Source organism: Panulirus ornatus, chromosome 5, assembly GCF_036320965.1.
Source record: "Panulirus ornatus isolate Po-2019 chromosome 5, ASM3632096v1, whole genome shotgun sequence".
NCBI classification, from domain to species: Eukaryota; Metazoa; Arthropoda; class Malacostraca; order Decapoda; family Palinuridae; genus Panulirus; species Panulirus ornatus.
In genome coordinates this window covers 8,873,411-8,892,401 of record NC_092228.1, presented here as the reverse complement: position 1 = coordinate 8,892,401, position 18,991 = coordinate 8,873,411, and the positions used below count along the sequence as shown (strand labels likewise).

The 18,991-nt window shown below is 38.5% G+C and overlaps 1 protein-coding gene across 4 annotated transcripts in view; it reads right to left on the bottom strand.

The window, feature by feature from the left end:
• Nucleotides 1–318: 318 nt before the first annotated feature.
• Nucleotides 319–18,991, bottom strand: part of LOC139748128 (protein wntless-like) — a 42,845-nt gene continuing 24,172 nt past the window's right edge. For all 4 annotated transcript variants that reach the window (XM_071660804.1, XM_071660812.1, XM_071660829.1 and 1 more), the window contains 5 exons: nucleotides 16,808–16,935; nucleotides 14,234–14,446; nucleotides 11,279–11,461; nucleotides 8,426–8,582; nucleotides 319–6,326 (listed from right to left, as the gene is read on the bottom strand). In XM_071660804.1, coding sequence (XP_071516905.1) covers nucleotides 5,533–6,326; nucleotides 8,426–8,582; nucleotides 11,279–11,461; nucleotides 14,234–14,446; nucleotides 16,808–16,935 — 1,475 coding nt within the window. In that variant the 3' untranslated portion in view covers nucleotides 319–5,532. The remainder of the gene's footprint in view (nucleotides 6,327–8,425; nucleotides 8,583–11,278; nucleotides 11,462–14,233; nucleotides 14,447–16,807; nucleotides 16,936–18,991) is intronic.

Genomic DNA, 18,991 nt, shown 5'->3' with positions numbered 1-18,991 from the left:
TTACTGATGCTGGAAAATCCACACCTTTGCACTATATGAGTTATAGTCAATGTCACCCTGGCATTTCCACAGGTTGAAGGCTGGTCTCCTTCCACTGATCATTCATAAGTCAATCTTGTATGTGTGATCCATAGCCTTATACAACCACTGCTCTTTGTCAGCTAGATCGATCACTTCTTACTGAGCTGCCAGTCCTTTTGAATCTCTGTTCTGTTTCCATTCTTCGTTTCATCTGTTGTACAAGCATTCTCCAATCTGGGGCTTCATATTGCTGTATGGGAGGGGAAAATAAGTGTCAAAGGAGGTAATCATAGATGCTTTTGCCTGTGATCAGTTTGTTCATTCCCAAAGATATCAATGTGAGTGGATTACAAGCACTGTTGTTTTCTTTTCTCAAGCTAACATCAATATATACTAATCTTGGATTTCCCTGACCACTGAGTGTGAAGAATTCAAGAAATCAATGGCATGCAATACACTGTGTCATGATATATCATAATGCTGTAGCTGTAGCTCACCAGTTCCTTCGTCATCTTAAATGCTGATCCTTACAACCTCATTCTAGATTTTCTCTGGTTCAGATAAGTGAACGGTACCTGTACATTACTACAAAAAACAATAAATTTAGGTGTCCCTTCATTTGTTTTTCACTTTTAAAAGATGATGCACCATCTACATTGAGAGTTTCTACAATTTTGAGAAACATATTGCAACTCTGGATTTTCAATGTATCAGCTAAGGTTTATCATGTCAAAAAAAGTCAAAAGAGTTTTACAAATGTACACAAACAACAAGTTCAAAATCATTTTCATAACACATCTATAGTTGAGCCAAATCTGATACTAAGGATTGTACAATGATGGAAGGTACATATATGGGATACATTATTCCAGACTAGTAGATGATAAGATTCATTAAGATATTAGTGCAAGATTGTTACCATTATGAACTTCAGTACCTTATCAAAATGTTCAAAATCCTAATCATACCTGCAGTCAAATCAAAATTCATTGAGAGGTAAATTTGTAATGCCTCTTTACATTATAACATGATCACAAATATAAAAACAGTATATTACATAAATGTGCTGGAAAGTATATGGGCCAGTGAAATTCTTTTATTCAGGTATTCCTTTCCATACAACATCTGAACTAAAATTCAAACGCTCATAGAACTAAATATCTAATGAACTTTCATTTAAAATTTAACTACCTCTCCTGCCATACAGATGTAGCATCAGGAACAAACAATGTCCTCATTTGCAATTGTAAAATCTCCAGCTCTCATATATAATATACCACAACCTAGGCCAACCATCAACAGCCAAGTCCCACAGAATCTTCTATGGTTTACCTTTAGGCCACTGACAACACATTCCCCCCACAAACATCAGCCCACTTCCTTCTATCCCATTCAAGCTTATCTTCATGAATGTTTAGACCCTAGCAGCCTAATATCTCCTTCACTACACCCTTCTCAATCTCCCCCTTCCCCAACTTCTGACACACATAAGTCAATCTCACTCTGACTGCCCTCTCCATTTGTGTGAACAATTTCAGCAAACCCACCCAGTCAGACTGCAATGAATTCCACAATTCAGTCATATACAATCAACCTGCATCACACCACATATTGTCCCCTGATATTTCACTTTCAACACATCCACCCTCTTACTATCTTTTGCATTCAAAGCCTGACTCGCATCTACTCAGTACTGTTGGCACAACTGTACCCTTAAACAAAATTATCTTTGCCCCTACAAACAATTACCTCTCCCTCCACTTGCTCCTTACTGCATCAAAGGCCTTAGCCTTACTATTTTTTCCCAACATATGACTCAATTCAGTCATCATGGTTCCATCCATCACCATGTCCATTCCCACATACTGAAAGCACCCAGTTTCCTTCCCATTCACACTTGCAATAAAACAATCCTGTCTTAACCCTCATCCCAACCATGCTGCACCTTATTACCTTACTTTAAATTTACGGTAAACTTTTCCCTTTTAAACACTACCTGACTCTGTCACCAGCTTCAGAAGTTTATCTCTGAAGTCTGTCAACATGGCTGTGTCATCTGCAAACTGCAAATGATTTACCTTCCATTTATCCTCAACTCCCTTCTCCTAGTATACTGTAACCGTGTCCCTCACTCTAGGATTCTTGCATTACTTCCCTCAGCACCCTGTCCAAACACAGATAAAACAACCATTGTGACACCCCTCATCCAAGATACAGACCCAATTTCAATGGGAGCCATTCACCCTCCTCCCTTCCTGCTCACAAATACATGTCTTTTTTTCCTGGTAAAAATACCTCACTGCATTTAGAAACTTTCCACTCTATCTATCCATATCTCTGAAGCCTGTTCCCAACTGGAACTCCCTCAAGGGGGTGGCCATGGCAACAGAATCTCTAACTAGTGAACTTTTCATTTACCCCATATATTTGTAGCACCTTTCACGAGGCCTTTCTATTAACCGTATTATACACTTTTTCAGATCCATAAATACCACAAACAATTTATTTCTTAAACTGTGTTTAACACAAACTCGACAAAGCAAACATCTGGACCACACACCCTTTAGATCAATTTCTATGAAAGAGTCCTAGTGTTATCTAGGACTCTTCTAAAGGCTCCTGCAGCTCAAGGTTGCACTACTTCCAGCAGCAGGGAAATGTAGTCCCCATTGGAGAGAGAAGTTCTGTGATGAGAATATGTTCCTCATGGTACAGCCTTGCTAAAGGTAACTTTTCACTTGCAATGTAATCACGAGCGAGCAGAGTCCGTTAACACCTCCACCTCTCAATGAAAAACAACATACAACTGGTTTTATAGACAATAAAGAGTGCTGGTAAAGAAGAACTCCATGAGCAACATAAATTTGTGTTTTGGGAAGTTCATCCATCTAAACATCTTTATAGACAAAACATGGTACAGACAGATCTCCAATTTGGATTCCCTAGAACGTAGTAGTGTTCAAATAATGGACATTCTTGGATTATACATCCAATCTTGCTGTATGCCCATAATGAGCTCTGAACATTCCATAACTGTAACAATGGTGTTTTCGTATATCCAATGTAGTTTTTACATGTTATCTGTATGTACAGGCCTCCCTCAGTAAAAATGAGGGATGCTTCCTAGAAGAGGAATGTATAATTTGTAATTTTACCTTTAGAAAGTTAACTTGTAGTTATAACAGCATTTACTTGTTGTTTACTGAGGTGTTTTTCATGAAAGATTTTGTTGTTTTGTCAAGCAGTTCTTTCTTGGCCGTCTGCCAATCATTTCATGGTTAGTTTACTTTGGCAGTGCATAACATCATTACAAAAGTGGTCGTCATTATAGAAATATATGACTTTAGTGATGTATAGTTTGTAATTTCAGCATCAAAATATTATATGTTTGTGAGAATATAATTTTTTGTATTTCCTGGTTAACTTCAGCACTTTGATGGAAGATTTTGTCATTCTGGCTGTGTAGTTTTTACCCTGCTTACTGATCGTTTTGTGGTGTGTTTACTTACCAATGCTTAGTGTCACTACGATGGTGGTTGCCATTTTAGAGGCATAATGACTTTAGCAATGTATAGTTTATTTATCTTTAAAATGTACCTTATATTTGTGACATTAATTTCATTGTATTCCTTTAGTTCAATTTAGCATTTCTGTGTGACACTTTATTGTTGTGACTGTACAGTTTTACCTAGCTTTTTCCTGACTGTTTCATGTCGAGTTTACTCTGGCATTGCTTGGCGTCACTATTATGCTGGTTATCATTTTAGAAATGAAATAACTTTAGAAATATTCATAACCGGAAAATATGAAAGAACATCTTTCTAAGATTTTGTTAATTTTTCAAGATTTCTTAAGAGGGAATGATGAAGTCCAAAGATTTAGGTAATAACTGAGAGAGGAACAAGGGTCTAACCTGATCCTCTAATTCCTAAGGAATAAGTTTGTATACCCAACCCCACCAGTACCTGAGGAAAATGGCCTCTGCCCTGAAATTACTTTTGAGTTCAGGGAAGAGGCCTTGTTCTTCAGGTACTGGCCAGTCAGGTGTAGAACCTTGTTTCTTAGGGTCATGTTAGGAGCCTTGTCTCATTTATTTTTTTTTATATAATTTTCTTTGTACTGTATTTGTGTCATTCCCCATCAAGAAGCTTTGAAATGTAGGTAAAACTTTAGGATGATGTTCTTTTATTATTTTCCTATGTTATGAATATTAATGAAGGAACTAAATTTTTTTCTGTGAGCTATGAAGGTTTTGTATACTCATTGGTACTATTGTGGATCAGCATTACTCTAGTAATGTAATGATTGTAATCTATCTTTAAAACATATTTGTGATAACTTTACTTTTCATTTTTCCTGTTTCACTTTAGCACTTTTGCAGATGTCAATGTTCTATGTGTGTTTTTGCAGATTAGTTTATATGCACTTCCACAACAAACTTGGCATCACCTGCTACAGTTTGAAGCCCTAATGGTGATGGGTAGCATTAGCTAATGTTTCCTTAGTTTATGTACCGACTCAACATCATCTAAACTCTTTAATATTTCACTGAAAGTTTCAGTATGCTTATTTACACTTCTTAACTCAGCACTATCACTTGGACACTTGTTGGGTGATATTAATAAATAAAAACCACAGAAATAACTGAGAACAGCATGAAGCACTACTACCTCAACTGCTAACACAGATGAAAAGTGACATGGGCTATGGCTGCACAAGGTAAACAAAGATGTAATCTTCAGAAACTCATCTGCTAATTTGGCATAAATCTTGAAGGTACATGCATTCAAATTTTAGATGTTTCTGGATATACAAACTGGAGATCTACCTGTATATGATTTATCAATGCTCAAAACTGATAATTAAATAACACCAAAAAACATTCTTAATAAATCATGTTTCTTAAGCCTCACTGTCTTTCTATGGAAAAATCAGGAAAACTTAATAAATCACAATGTGCAAAAATCAGAAATCAGGAAAAACTTAATAAATCACTAACTACAAAAACCAGAAGTATGAATTTTCAAGGTAAATACCTACATATGTTTGTATCTAATCAAATCTAATTTTCAGTATCAATACATGAATTTGCAATATATAACACAGTCAATTAAATTTTCTGATAGTCAGTAATGTAAATAATTTTCTTTCCCTACTTTACTACACTGAATGCAAGTTTCATTTCAGACCACCAGTACTGCATAAAAAAATAAACAATATTCATTTGGTCTTATTACAAATTAAAGAATATCTCAAAAACTGGCAAGTACTGTAAGGAAACAGTGTTTGCAAAACTCGTGTCCAAATGATCATAATTATTCTTGTTGAAATGGCACTGCTGTGTTGTCTGACTTATACGTAAAGCTTGGCTTAACAGGAAATAGTTGATAATTTCTTAATTCTTTTTTACTTACCCAATGCTTTAATATGTAATTCACATTTCTGCCACTTACACACCATTACTGCTGATGAAATAAAAGGCATTAGGACCACATAAAGCAGCATTATCTCTTATGGCATATTATCATTTACACCATCATCATCACCAATGGCAGCATCACAACTCACTACATCATCATCAATCATAGCAATATCCATTACGGCATCATCAACACTCAAGGCAGCATCCCCCATTACAGAAGCATTATCATCAACAGGAGTACTGCTATTTACGTCATGGACACTACCACTTACAGCAATGTAATCATTTGTGGCCACATCACCTCTTACAGAAGCATCACCATACACAGGAACATCACTACTTACTACAGTATCACTACTAATGGCAACATCACCACTCATGACAGTATCACCATTTGTGGCATTATTAGGTATAGCAACATCACATCTAATGGCATCAAAACTATTAACAACAGCATTACTATTATTGGCAGCATCACTATCAATGGCAGCATCACTATTTATGACAGCATCACCACCTCTGGCAGCATCTGTACTTACAGCTACATCACTGCTTATAGCAGCATTGTCAATATTGGCAGCATTACCACTGGCAGCACCATCACTGTTTATGTATACATCTCCACTTATGACACTATCACCACTTATGAAATACACACTCACACCATCATCACTGCTTGCAACACCATCACCACTTATGACATCTAGTCTTACAATGGCACCATCATTTGTAGCATCCCCACTTATGACAGCATTGCTTGATGCTACCCCATTTATGGAGTCCTCGCTCACAATATCAATAGCATCCTGTCGACGTAAAGGTGGTCTTGAATGTGGTTGGGGTTGCTGCTGAGGGTTCCTCTCAGAAGCAGAGTCTGTGTCACCTGGTTGATGGAGAAAACCTTAGTCAAAGTTGTGGTAAGAATATGGCAATGTCTCAACCCTCCCTATTTTCTTCTCTCTTTAATTTCAATAACTTTGCACAACCTTAATTGCTACATTAACATTTTGGTGTGAAAAAGAAAAAATGGCAAAAAAATGATTAAACATGAAATGCCTCAATTAGAGACTCCTTACTGTAACCTGACAATCAAGAACAGTAACAAACATGAAACTACTGTATTTTCATCACACTGACTAATGGACAAGCAAATACATGGGAATCATGCCACTAATGGAGTGCCTATCTCAATTTAGAAACTACTAAGAACCTTTCGTTCATCTAATAAGGGAGTTTTGCATTACATTTTCAAGTTCACCAACCTTCAGTTTATGAAATATCTAGGCCTCTAAGAAAAAAAATAGGGATGGGAGGGACATTAATGCACTATACACAGTTTACACTCATCAGATAATGGGAGAAAAAGAGCAGCAAAATGACCTCTGGCAGCACCACTTTCCTACCACCCATAATGTTTCCTCTTTACCTAAAACCTCTTTATATCTTCACTCTCACCTCTAAATTGTAATGATCAAACATCCCACCAGCTGCCCCTCTCAGCACATTTATATCCAAAAAATATCTTTTACTTTTTTTTTCTTTCTTTCAAACTATTCGCCATTTCCTGCATTAGCGAGGTAGCGTTAAGAACAGAGGACTGGGCCTTTGAGGGAATACCCTCATCTGGCCCAATTCTCTCTTCCTTCTTTTGGAAAATTAAAAAAAAAAAAAAAAAACGAGAGGGGAGGATTTCCAGCCCCCCCGCTCCCTCCCCTTTTAGTCGTCTTCTACGACACACAGGGAATACGAGGGAAGTATTCTTTCTCCCCTATCCCCAGGGATACATACCTATCAATTAGTATGTAATCCAACAATGCCTGCTGATCATTTCTTCTACTCAAATACATATACTTGTTTTTGTCCTTCTTTCTAAAGCTACATCTATTCTCACCTTTAGCCATTCTAAACTCAATCTATCCTGGCATTTCCTCAGACAAGTTGCTTTTCCAAGCTTACCTACTCTCAACACTCTTGTCACCCAAAATGTTTCCTCTTTTCTGAAAACCTCTACAAATCTTCACACTCACCTCCACATTGTAATGATCAGACATCCCACCAGCTGCCCCTCTCAGCACATTCACATACAAAAGACTCTCTTCTACATGCTTACAATTAGTATGTAAATCCCAATAATGCCCACTGACCATCTCTCCTACTCACATGCTTATACTTGTGTGCGTCCCTCTTTTTTTAAAGCAGGTATTTCCAATCACCAGTCCTTTTTTTAGCACACAACTTTGCTGTTCCCAATGTCCATTCATTCTACTGAATACCCCATGCCCCTAAATTATACCATCAAGTGCCACATTACTCACACACACTTTTATAATCATCCATCACTAATAACTGGTCCCTTGCATCAAAACTGCAGACACATTCACTCATTTGCATCCAAAACACTTGCCTCTCATGATCTTTCTTCTCATGGTCAAGTGCATAAGCACTAATAATATAATCACTCATCTCCTGCCATCCACTTTCATTTTCACACACATCACTCTGGACCTCAATTCCTTATGCCCTTTCACACACTCCCACAACTCCGGCTTCAGCAGTAGGGTAACTCCTTCCTTAACTCTTGTTCTCTCGCCTACCCCCAGCTTTACTCCTAAGACATTTCAAAACCATTCTTCCCCTTTACCCTTGAGCTTTGTAATTCTCAGTCAGAACATCCAGGACTTAAATTCAGGATCAAATGACAAATGCAGAAAAGAAATTCAGATAATGCAAGAGCCATTTTAAATTTAGAAAAAGGGAACTATCAACTCATTCATCAAGTAAAAATTACTTACAAATTCCATTATAATATCCATAAGAATTTGTCATTATGGTCTCCTTAATCTATAAAATTCTGGGAAGTGTGCACACATGTGGAGTAATGGGTAGGGGCACTAGGGTATTCTCACCTTAAGGAATGATGGTAGGGGCCACTGGAAGATACTATGTAAAGTAATGGGAGGGGGCGCACTCGGAAATACTTACCTTGTGGGGTAATGGGCGGGGGCACTGGGGGATACACGACCAGAACAACACATGTGAAGACATTCCACATACTGTAGACACCCAGCAGAAGGCCACTTGTGTTTTCAATTTCTAGGTTGCCAAAAATATCCTCCCATATCCACATACCATCGTGTAACTGTCAATATGATTAAAAAAGTTGGAAAGCATTTAATGTAAAAGACATCTGCCTAATTCTATAAATAATATCTACATGCTGCAGTATGTTCAACTTATTCATTCATCTGAGACAACATGCAAATCTTTTCCTGGTAAGCACCAATCCAGTTTTTTACAAACTTCCTATTGCCATCTTTTTACATTAATGAGCAATCTTTCACTGTAAGAGCCACTCTACCAAAATAGTCTGTCTTTTCATCTTAACCATAGTTCATCCCCTACAACCATTCCTCTTTACCTCAATAAGTAACTCTTTCCATATTCATTCTTACATTTGTACCTGAATAATCTGTGAATTACTTTGTCACAATCATTTTCTTAGTAGTAGTAGTATAACTAATTCCAGTTTAATCATTCTCTACTTTTGTAAAATAAATGAAAAAAAAAGAATAGCCCACTACTGGTAAACAATCCTGACTTGTACAGACTTTCTCAAGGAATATATTATTTTGAGGGAATGAAACTAATATAAAAAGTAAGCAATGATAAAAGGAGCCATAGCACAAATTGGGTACAAAGGAAAGACTCAAGGCAGAGGCTATTGCAGTGTTGAGCACACAATGAAGAATTTATAGTCTAGCTTTGTCTGTTTTATCTGGATTTGAACTTGTAAGTCAGCTTTGTTCCTTGAAAGAGTGGCAAACATGGGGTTGTACAAAGTGATCTGTTCCCGGGTATAAGTACTGAAGTTTGACCAATTATTCCCTATTATTCTCTTTTTATTACCCTTTACTCAATAGCTGATTCTTGTTTAGGAAGAGAAATTTTTGTGCATGTGTGTTGCTTCAAGTTCTTGTTTCACTTATTTCTACTTCCCATCAAACCTGGTAGGTACACTAGCAGATAACTGTGTTTTCACATCTATAGATTTTTTGTTTTTTTTTTGTTTTTGCTTTGTCGCTGTCTCCCGCGTTTGCGAGGTAGCGCAAGGAAACAGACGAAAGAAATGGCCCAACCCACCCCCATACACATGTATATACATACGTCCACACACGCAAATATACATACCTACACAGCTTTCCATGGTTTACCCCAGACGCTTCACATGCCTTGATTCAATCCACTGACAGCATGTCAACCCCGGTATACCACATCGATCCAATTCACTCTATTCCTTGCCCTCCTTTCACCCTCCTGCATGTTCAGGCCCCGATCACACAAAATCTTTTTCACTCCATCTTTCCACCTCCAATTTGGTCTCCCACTTCTCCTCGTTCCCTCCACCTCCGACACATATATCCTCTTGGTCAATCTTTCCTCACTCATTCTCTCCATGTGCCCAAACCATTTCAAAACACCCTCTTCTGCTCTCTCAACCACGCTCTTTTTAATTCCACACATCTCTCTTACCCTTACGTTACTTACTCAATCAAACCACCTCACACCATACATTGTCCTCAAACATCTCATTTCCAGCACATCCATCCTCCTGTGAACAACTCTATCCATAGCCCATGCCTCGCAACCATACAACATTGTTGGAACCACTATTCCTTCAAACATACCCATTTTTGCTCTCCGAGATAATGTTCTTGACTTCCACACATTCTTCAAAGCTCCCAGGATTTTCGCCCCCTCCCCCACCCTATGATCCACTTTCGCTTCCATGGTTCCATCCGCTGCCAGATCCACTCCCAGATATCTAAAACACTTTACTTCCTCCAGTTTTTCTCCATTCAAACTTACCTCCCAATTGACTTGACCCTCAACCCTACTGTACCTAATAACCTTGCTCTTATTCACATTTACTCTTAACTTTCTTTTTTCACACACTTTACCAAACTCAGTCACCAGCTTCTGCAGTTTCTCACATGAATCAGCCACCAGCGCTGTATCATCAGCGAACAACAACTGACTCACTTCCCAAGCTCTCTCATCCCCAACAGACTTCATACTTGCCCCTCTTTCCAAAACTCTTGCATTTACCTCCCTAACAACCCCATCCATAAACAAATTAAACAACCATGGAGACATCACACACCCCTGCCGCAAACCTACATTCACTGAGAACCAATCACTTTCCTCTCTTCCTACACGTACACATGCCTTACATCCTCGATAAAAACTTTTCACTGCTTCTAACAACTTTCCTCCCACACCATATATTCTTAATACCTTCCACAGAGCATCTCTATCAACTCTATCATATGCCTTCTCCAGATCCATAAATGCTACATACAAATCCATTTGCTTTTCTAAGTATTTCTCACATACATTCTTCAAAGCAAACACCTGATCCACACATCCTCTACCACTTCTGAAACCACACTGCTCTTCCCCAATCTGGTGCTCTGTACATGCCTTCACCCTCTCAATCAATACCATTACAAATTTAAATCTGGTATGGCTGTAATGCTTAATTTCTTAAATTTCATTGGTATGTGTCTGTGACAATAAAACTGTCATCACGACATATTCACCATGCCTTTGTCTCATTTACCCTTGCCTCAGTGCTTTTCAATCTTTCCCTTTACCCTCATCAAATTTTACACCTATTTCTTGAGTTCAGTTCTTTTGTGTTCCTGTCTATACTACATATTGCTTGCTTCATGATCTCATACCCCCACTCATTCCTTTTTTCTTTCTCTTTTCTTTCATCATATAAGCCACAGACTAACCATCGGCATAAGCACCATAAAAAATTCAGTGACTCACCCTTTTAATGACAAACTCTACAGCGGTGAGCAGAATGCAGAGCCAGGACACTACTAACATCATAGCTTCTCTCCATCTAACTCCTGCTGGTGCTCCTGATAATTCACATGCCTTATCAACTGCTGGTTTGTTCAGCCCTTCACGATCCTCCCTCACTCCTCTGTTCCTCACAACAACCACTGCCTGTATTGGTCATAACAACATCCATATATCATTAAAAGTATGTTTATCTTTAAAAAAAAAATCAATCTTAAATCATGATCTCTGTCTTGTAAAATCACATATGAAATTGCATTTCAACTAACCATTAAGACTGCTTAAGTGGAATTTCTCCAAGTAATATACCATTGGAAATATTTCAAAATTCCTGCCTCACACAGGATAGAAATCATTTGCACTCAACAATTATCATTTCCATCTCTTCACCATGGTAACCTCCAGCTTGTAGCATAGTTCCATTTTGTGAAGTGCCTTACAAATAACAATATTTTACTTTTAAATATATGGCACACAGTCTCCACCATTCTTCCTGAATCAGAAACTTACGTGAATATACCTCTGTGGTAATCACACTGTTCAAATCTAAAGGAAAGTTTTTCATACTCCACCCACTTTTTGCTGCTGTTAAGATCACACAAAAAGCTCATATACATAAGGAAAAAGATCAAGGTACTAATTCATACAGTTGTCCAAGCACTGAACTGGCACTCTTTGAAGAACTGTGGGGTCATGTTTCTGGGAATCTGTTGTTGTAGCAGAAAGTTGTTACATGGGTGATTGAAATCCATTTTATAATAATTGGGGGTTTTGGTTCTTACCAAAAATTTGCCCCTCCTGAAAAACTTATATAAACTGATAGTAGGAAGGGCTATCCTGACCTGGGAAGGTATAATGTATAAGAGAATAGGAAACATCTTTAAAAATCCTTTAAAAAACCTTATCTAACTAATACTCAAGTAGCCTATACTGATCTGGGAAAATAATGAGTTCTGCAAAAAAGAAACACTTTTAAAAATCAAAAGAAGGTTCAAAAACCTTACTTAACTGACATCAGGGAGGGCTATGATAATTTGGGAAATGCAGAAATAGGGGAAACACCTAAAGGTCAATAGAATCTGTGAGAACCAAACCTAAACTGACAGTGGGGAGGGCTAGGATGATCTGCGAAAATGTCAGTTGCTGTAAAAATTAGGCAAGCACTTTAAAAATCCAAAGAAAGTATAAAACCTTAAATAACTGAAAGTAGAAAAGTTATGCTTATATCAAGTCCATAAACATTTTGTACATTCATCACAAAAATCCGTAACTATAAAGAATTAATGTAAAGTCATAGAGGAGGGGAACACTGTATTTAACCAGTGTGTATTTTGGCATCATTTTTGGTTTCTGCAGACCATGTTGACTTCCCAAGAGCAGATGTGCATGGAAATTGATGTCTTGTGAGCAGTTCGTGAAGAAACATGGTGCACTCTAGTCAAAGGAGTTCTGTGGTGGTCTAGTGATTAATCCATGGACTCAAGTAGAGGAGATTATCTCTTGGAGATAGCACCAGTATCATAAGATGATGGTCTCCAAGGATCAGCTGGGGATCTTTGTATGGAACCCAGGACAGTCTACTTGTCTTGGAAGTCCTTATGGCATTGTAACAAGTGGTTGTCAAGTTTCACTCCTCTGACCCAAGCAGCTGTCTCTTCTTTCTGCCTCACTAAAATATGGACTACTGGCATTCTGTCCACAAACATACCATGTCTCCTTGTCATATGTAATGCAAGACAACACTTAACTCACACAGCTCATTCTTTGTAACTCCAGATTTTTCTGCGGTGAGCACTATGTACTAGCCCTGCCATTTGGCAAAATGGTTGTAGCAGTAGACAGAAGTAGTAGGTAGGAACATTTAGGCAGGAGCACTAGGTAGAAATATTAGGTAGAAGCAGTCATTAGGAACATCAGGTAGGAGCCTCTGCAAACAGTGCTAGACGTCCTCTGTCAGTGGCCTGCTAAGGGTGAGGCACTAAAGGCTAAGAAGTGGCACTGGAGTTCTTTAGTTATAGAGACTATTGCTATGGCCACCCCTCTGAGGGAGTTCCAACTGTTACAAGTGTCAGAGATATAGAGAGACAGATAGATTTGCAATGTTATGTGAAAAAGAAAAAATCCATTACCAGTAGCTGTTTCCGTGATTTAACTAGCAGATTAACAGTAAGCTTGTAATGTATCATATGATTCATACTGGAAAGTAGAAGTGAAGTGATAATTAAATGGATCCTGTACTAACAAACAAAATATAACAGGCAAAAAGTGAAAAAAAGGGTCATTTTTCAAAACTGCTTAAAATATTGTGTCCACCCGAGTTCAGTGACAAATCATTGTGATTACATTGATTTTATGAAGCCAGAATGAGCAACTGCTCATGTCGACTTCTTGTGGCTGTAACATATTCCCATTGGTGAAGCTATTAACCAGGGTATACAATGGTGTTTTGAGCCTCCTGTCAATAAAAACCATCTTTGATACTTATAGGATTCAGCCTAAAGGTGAAAAAATCAAAAGAAAATTTACAAAGAACAGTCTAAATTGTACACACTATACACTGTTTTTTTTTCTTTTATTTCGTACTATTTGCCATTTCCCGCATTAGCGAGGTAGTGTTAAGAGCAGAGGACTGGGCCTTTGAGGGAAATCCTCACTTGGCCCCCTTCTCTGTTCCTTCTTTTGGAAAATTAAAAACAAGAGGGGAGGATTTCCAGCCTCCCGCTCCCTTCCCTATTAGTCACCTTCTACGACACGCAGGGAATACATGGGAAGTATTCTTTCTCCCCTATCCCTAGGGATAACTATACACTAGTATAAGAAAAATATACAGATATACTAAACAACACACATCTGTGTCTTTCAACATGCCATACATGACAGTTTCAGAAAGTTCAGGTACAAGCCATTATCTTCACTGACCGAGTAGACTCTCATGGTGATATAGGTAAGGTAAGCTACCACCAGTAAAACGGTGATGGTGGCTAGACCAAGATGCAAGGACTCCCAGACGAAAGGCAGTGGATTGTGGAGAAGGATTGCATGCTCCATGACATCAATGAGGAAGATGGTTGCCGTATAACCACTAATAACTTGCACCATAGCTGTTCTAACTTTTGGACAGCGTTTCACTGGCTGCAAACAAGCAAAGAGTTAAACCATATGTTTCATTAACATGCACAAGAAGAGCAGGGGGTACATATATCTTGCAAGGAATAAAAATTTCTAAGTTGGGCCACATATGAATGTACATAAGACTTTGCTTACCACTTCACAGGGCAATAGTTCATTATTTTCATTAATCCGCCAACAATGAATACCTAAGAGTCAACATAATGTATCTAAAAATGTATTACCATACATTTGCTATAAAGTTCATAAAATGGAAATATTATAACGAAATACTATGAAAAGAATTCTTAAAATAAGAATAACAGAAGAATGCAGTTTGTAAAAGATTAACTACAGTATATTACAAGTAGTGTATTGTAAATTTGATTACTCAACATCTCAAGTAATGTTTCTTTTCACCATGAGATGTCACTAATGTCCTTAAAGACTATACCTAACCTCTCAGGTGGAAGTTATTTAGTAAAACATTTTTCTAAATATGTATGAGAGAATACAAGCATATTAATAAAAGTAATAGAACTCATTTATGGATCTGGAGAAGGCATATGATAGAGTTGATAGAGATGCTCTGTGGAAGGTATTAAGAATATATGGTGTGGGAGGCAAGTTGTTAGAAGCAGTGAAAAGTTTTTATCGAGGATGTAAGGCATGTGTACGTGTAGGAAGAGAGGAAAGTGATTTGTTCTCAGTGAATGTAGGTTTGCGGTAGGGGTGTGTGATGTCTCCATGGTTGTTTAATTTGTTTATGGATGGGGTTGTTAGGGAGGTGAATGCAAGAGTTTTGGAAAGAGGGGCAAGTATGAAGTCTGTTGTGGATGAGAGAGCTTGGGAAGTGAGTCAGTTGTTGTTCGCTGATGATACAGTGCTGGTGGCTGATTCATGTGAGAAACTGCAGAAGCTGGTGACTGAGTTTGGTAAAGTGTGTGAAAGAAGAAAGTTAAGAGTAAATGTGAATAAGAGCAAGGTACAGTAGGGTTGAGGGTCAAGTCAATTGGGAGGTAAGTTTGAATGGAGAAAAACTGGAGGAAGTAAAGTGTTTTAGATATCTGGGAGTGGATCTGGCAGCGGATGGAACCATGGAAGCGGAAGTGAATCATAGGGTGGGGGAGGGGGCGAAAATCCTGGGAGCCTTGAAGAATGTGTGGAAGTCGAGAACATTATCTCGGAAAGCAAAAATGGGTATGTTTGAAGGAATAGTGGTTCCAACAATGTTGTATGGTTGCGTGGCGTGGGCTATGGATAGAGTTGTGCGCAGGAGGATGGATGTGCTGGAAATGAGATGTTTGAGGACAATGTGTGGTGTGAGGTGGTTTGATTGAGTAAGTAATGTAAGGGTAAGAGAGATGTGTGGAAATAAAAAGAGCGTGGTTGAGAGAGCAGAAGAGGGTGTTTTGAAATGGTTTGGGCACATGGAGAGAATGAGTGAGGAAAGATTGACCAAGAGGATATATGTGTCGGAGGTGGAGGGAACGAGGAGAAGTGGGAGACCAAATTGGAGGTGGAAAGATGGAGTGAAAAAGATTTTGTGTGATCAGGGCCTGAACATGCAGGAGGGTGAAAGGAGGGCAAGGAATAGAGTGAATTGGATCGATGTGGTATACCGGGGTTGACGTGCTGTCAGTGGATTGAATCAAGGCATGTGAAGCGTCTGGGATAAACCATGGAAAGTTGTGTGGGGCCTGGATGTGGAAAGGGAGCTGTGGTTTCGGGCATTATTGCATGACAGCTAGAGACTGAGTGTGAACGAATGGGGCCTTTGTTGTCTTTTCCTAGTGCTACCTCGCACACATGAGGGGGGAGGGGGATGGTATTCCATGTGTGGCGAGGTGGCGAAGGGAGTGAATGGGGGCAGACAGTGTGAATTGTGTGCATGGGTATATATGTATGTGTATGTATATATATGTGTACACTGAGATGTATAGGTATGTATATTTGCGTGTGTGGACGTGTGTGTGTATACATTGTGTAGGGGGGTGGGTTGGGCCATTTCTTTCGTCTGTTTCCTTGCGCTACCTCGCAAACGTGGGAGACAGTGACAAAGCAAAATAAAAAAAAAATAGAACTCACACAGCCCTTTTTTCAATGAACACATGCATATATGTAGTAACACTGTACAGTTTTTTATATAGACTGACATGACACTGGTAAAATATGCCCCAAACAAAGGCCATCTCGGGTGAAAGGAATGAAGTTAAAGAAAAAGAATGTAAAAAATTAATCAGGACTTCACAGGTGTTTGCAGAGCTGACTCTTGAAGATAAAAAGGTTAAAAGGATGATGGAAAGATGAGAGGAGGAAAAGACCATAGGCCCTTTTACTAGTATAATTTTACAAATTATCTCATCTATCCCAGTTATCACTTACCTCAAGGTATAAATAGGTCAGAAAGTGGAGGAAGGTCATGAAGGTCCCATAAAAGAATCCATGACTAAGGTCCTGCAGGATGACAAGCCATGGGCAGTTGGCCAGCAACGTGATGTACGTCCAAGGACCTGCCACCATACATTTTCTTCATTACACTGGAGTCTGCAAAGACACTACCTGGCTGTATGTTGTCTTCATAAGGAGTAACCCTTTCCCTTTATTCTGAGTATGCTACACACTACATCCTCTAAATGCACATACACACACAGGTCAGGAATGTAAGGTGACGGTAATATCAGACCAAAACTAATATAAACAAATGTAGATGGATTAGTAGTAAATGGCAGAGCTGGAATTTAAGGACTGCATTAGGGAAAATGCACCTGATAATGTTGGACTTGTGGAAACAAAGCTTACTACAGAGATAAGATCCCACCTGTTCTGTTCAGATAGGTACATGATAGCAAGGAGGGAAGAGAGAACAAAGGGGGAGGAGGACTGGCCCTCCTAATAAGAGAGAGACTTAAGTTTCAGAAAACAGCGGAAGATGGCCCATTCAGACAACACATAATGGGAAGAGTAACTGTGGAAAAGGAGTGCATATTTATGCTGACATTAAGTAATCCTTCAAAGAATCTTAACAACTCAGAAAAAATGTTCAATGATAATGATAATGGAATAATCAGGATGAAACATGATGAAGTAAAACATGCACTTCTTGGGAGATGAGAGTACTGATAATGGGGCATTTCAATTATAAAGAGACAGACAGGGGAAATTTTGATTTTCATGGTAACAAAGTCACTGAGACCCAATTTTTTAATGTATACAGAAAACTTTCAATATCAGCATGTTAGTGAACACACTAAGATGACAGGGAATGATAAGCCATCATTACAGGAGCTAATCTTCACACATACTACCATAGATATAGAAAATATCATACATGATACACTAAATGCATAAAAAGATGATGTGGTACTTCAATCTGATTAAGTAGTAAGTGAAAACATAAAAAAAAATAGAGGTGACAGAAGAATTAAAGAGAAGATATAAACATGGAAACCACACAAAACTTAACAAATTTTACGGTAATACAAAATAGGAAATGGAGTTCACTGGCCAGGAATCAAGAATTATGGAGAGAGGAAATAAGAAATTTACAGAGAAAGAGAAGGAACATGGGTACCTCTAGCCTCAAATAAGGAGGGAAGACTGAGAAAGAGGGAGGATTGGTTCAATAAAAGATGTAAAAAAGCAAAGGAGCTTTGAAGTGAGCTGTGATGACAATACAGGCAGCACTACACCCAACCAGCATTTGGAACCTATAAGAGAAAAAGGAATTAGTATTGCAAGATAAGAAAGGAAGAATGAAGACACTCTGAAAGAATACTGTGGATAAGGCAGGAGAGAATCCAAAACGTTTCCATAAATTCATCAGGAGTATACTGTCAGTTAAAAAGCAGTTAATCAGAGGCTAAGGGAGTCACAGGGAAGAGTTGTAGAGGATGATGTCAGAATATGTGAGGAACTGAATGACATGTTCAAATTAGTTTTCACAGTGGGGAAAAACTTGAATCTCAACATCCATATGATAGAATGGGGAGGTCTTACAAAGCACTGAGATATCTATAAAAGAATCTAACAAAGAACTACGTGCTATGATCCAAAAAAGGCTCACAATCCTCTTTAACTCATCTCTGCCTGTTACCAATTCCTCATTTGCCCCCTTCAATGATGTCCCCATTTGTTCTAATGTTTTTCCTCACACTATTAACTTTCTACCCAAAATTTTTCTCATTCTTCATGAAGTCTGTTGATACATACTCATCCCAATTCTCATTTGTCTTGTCTTCTTAGCTCCTGCACCTTCCTTTTGACCTACCACCAATTTCTCTTGTACATCTCTGCCTAACTTGCACTCTTTCTCTGTAAGCTGTTCAACATTTCTGTTCACATCACTGAATAACCCATGACCCCCAGTTATACTCTCAACTGCCACATTACCTACTTTTGCATTCATATCACCCATCGCTGATACGCATTCTCTCACATCAAAACTGCTGACACAATTGCTCAGCTGCTCGCAAAATACTTGCCTTTCTTTGCTATCCTTCTCGTGGCCAGGTGCATAAGCACTAATCACCCATCTCTCACATTCCACTTTCATTTTTACGCACATTA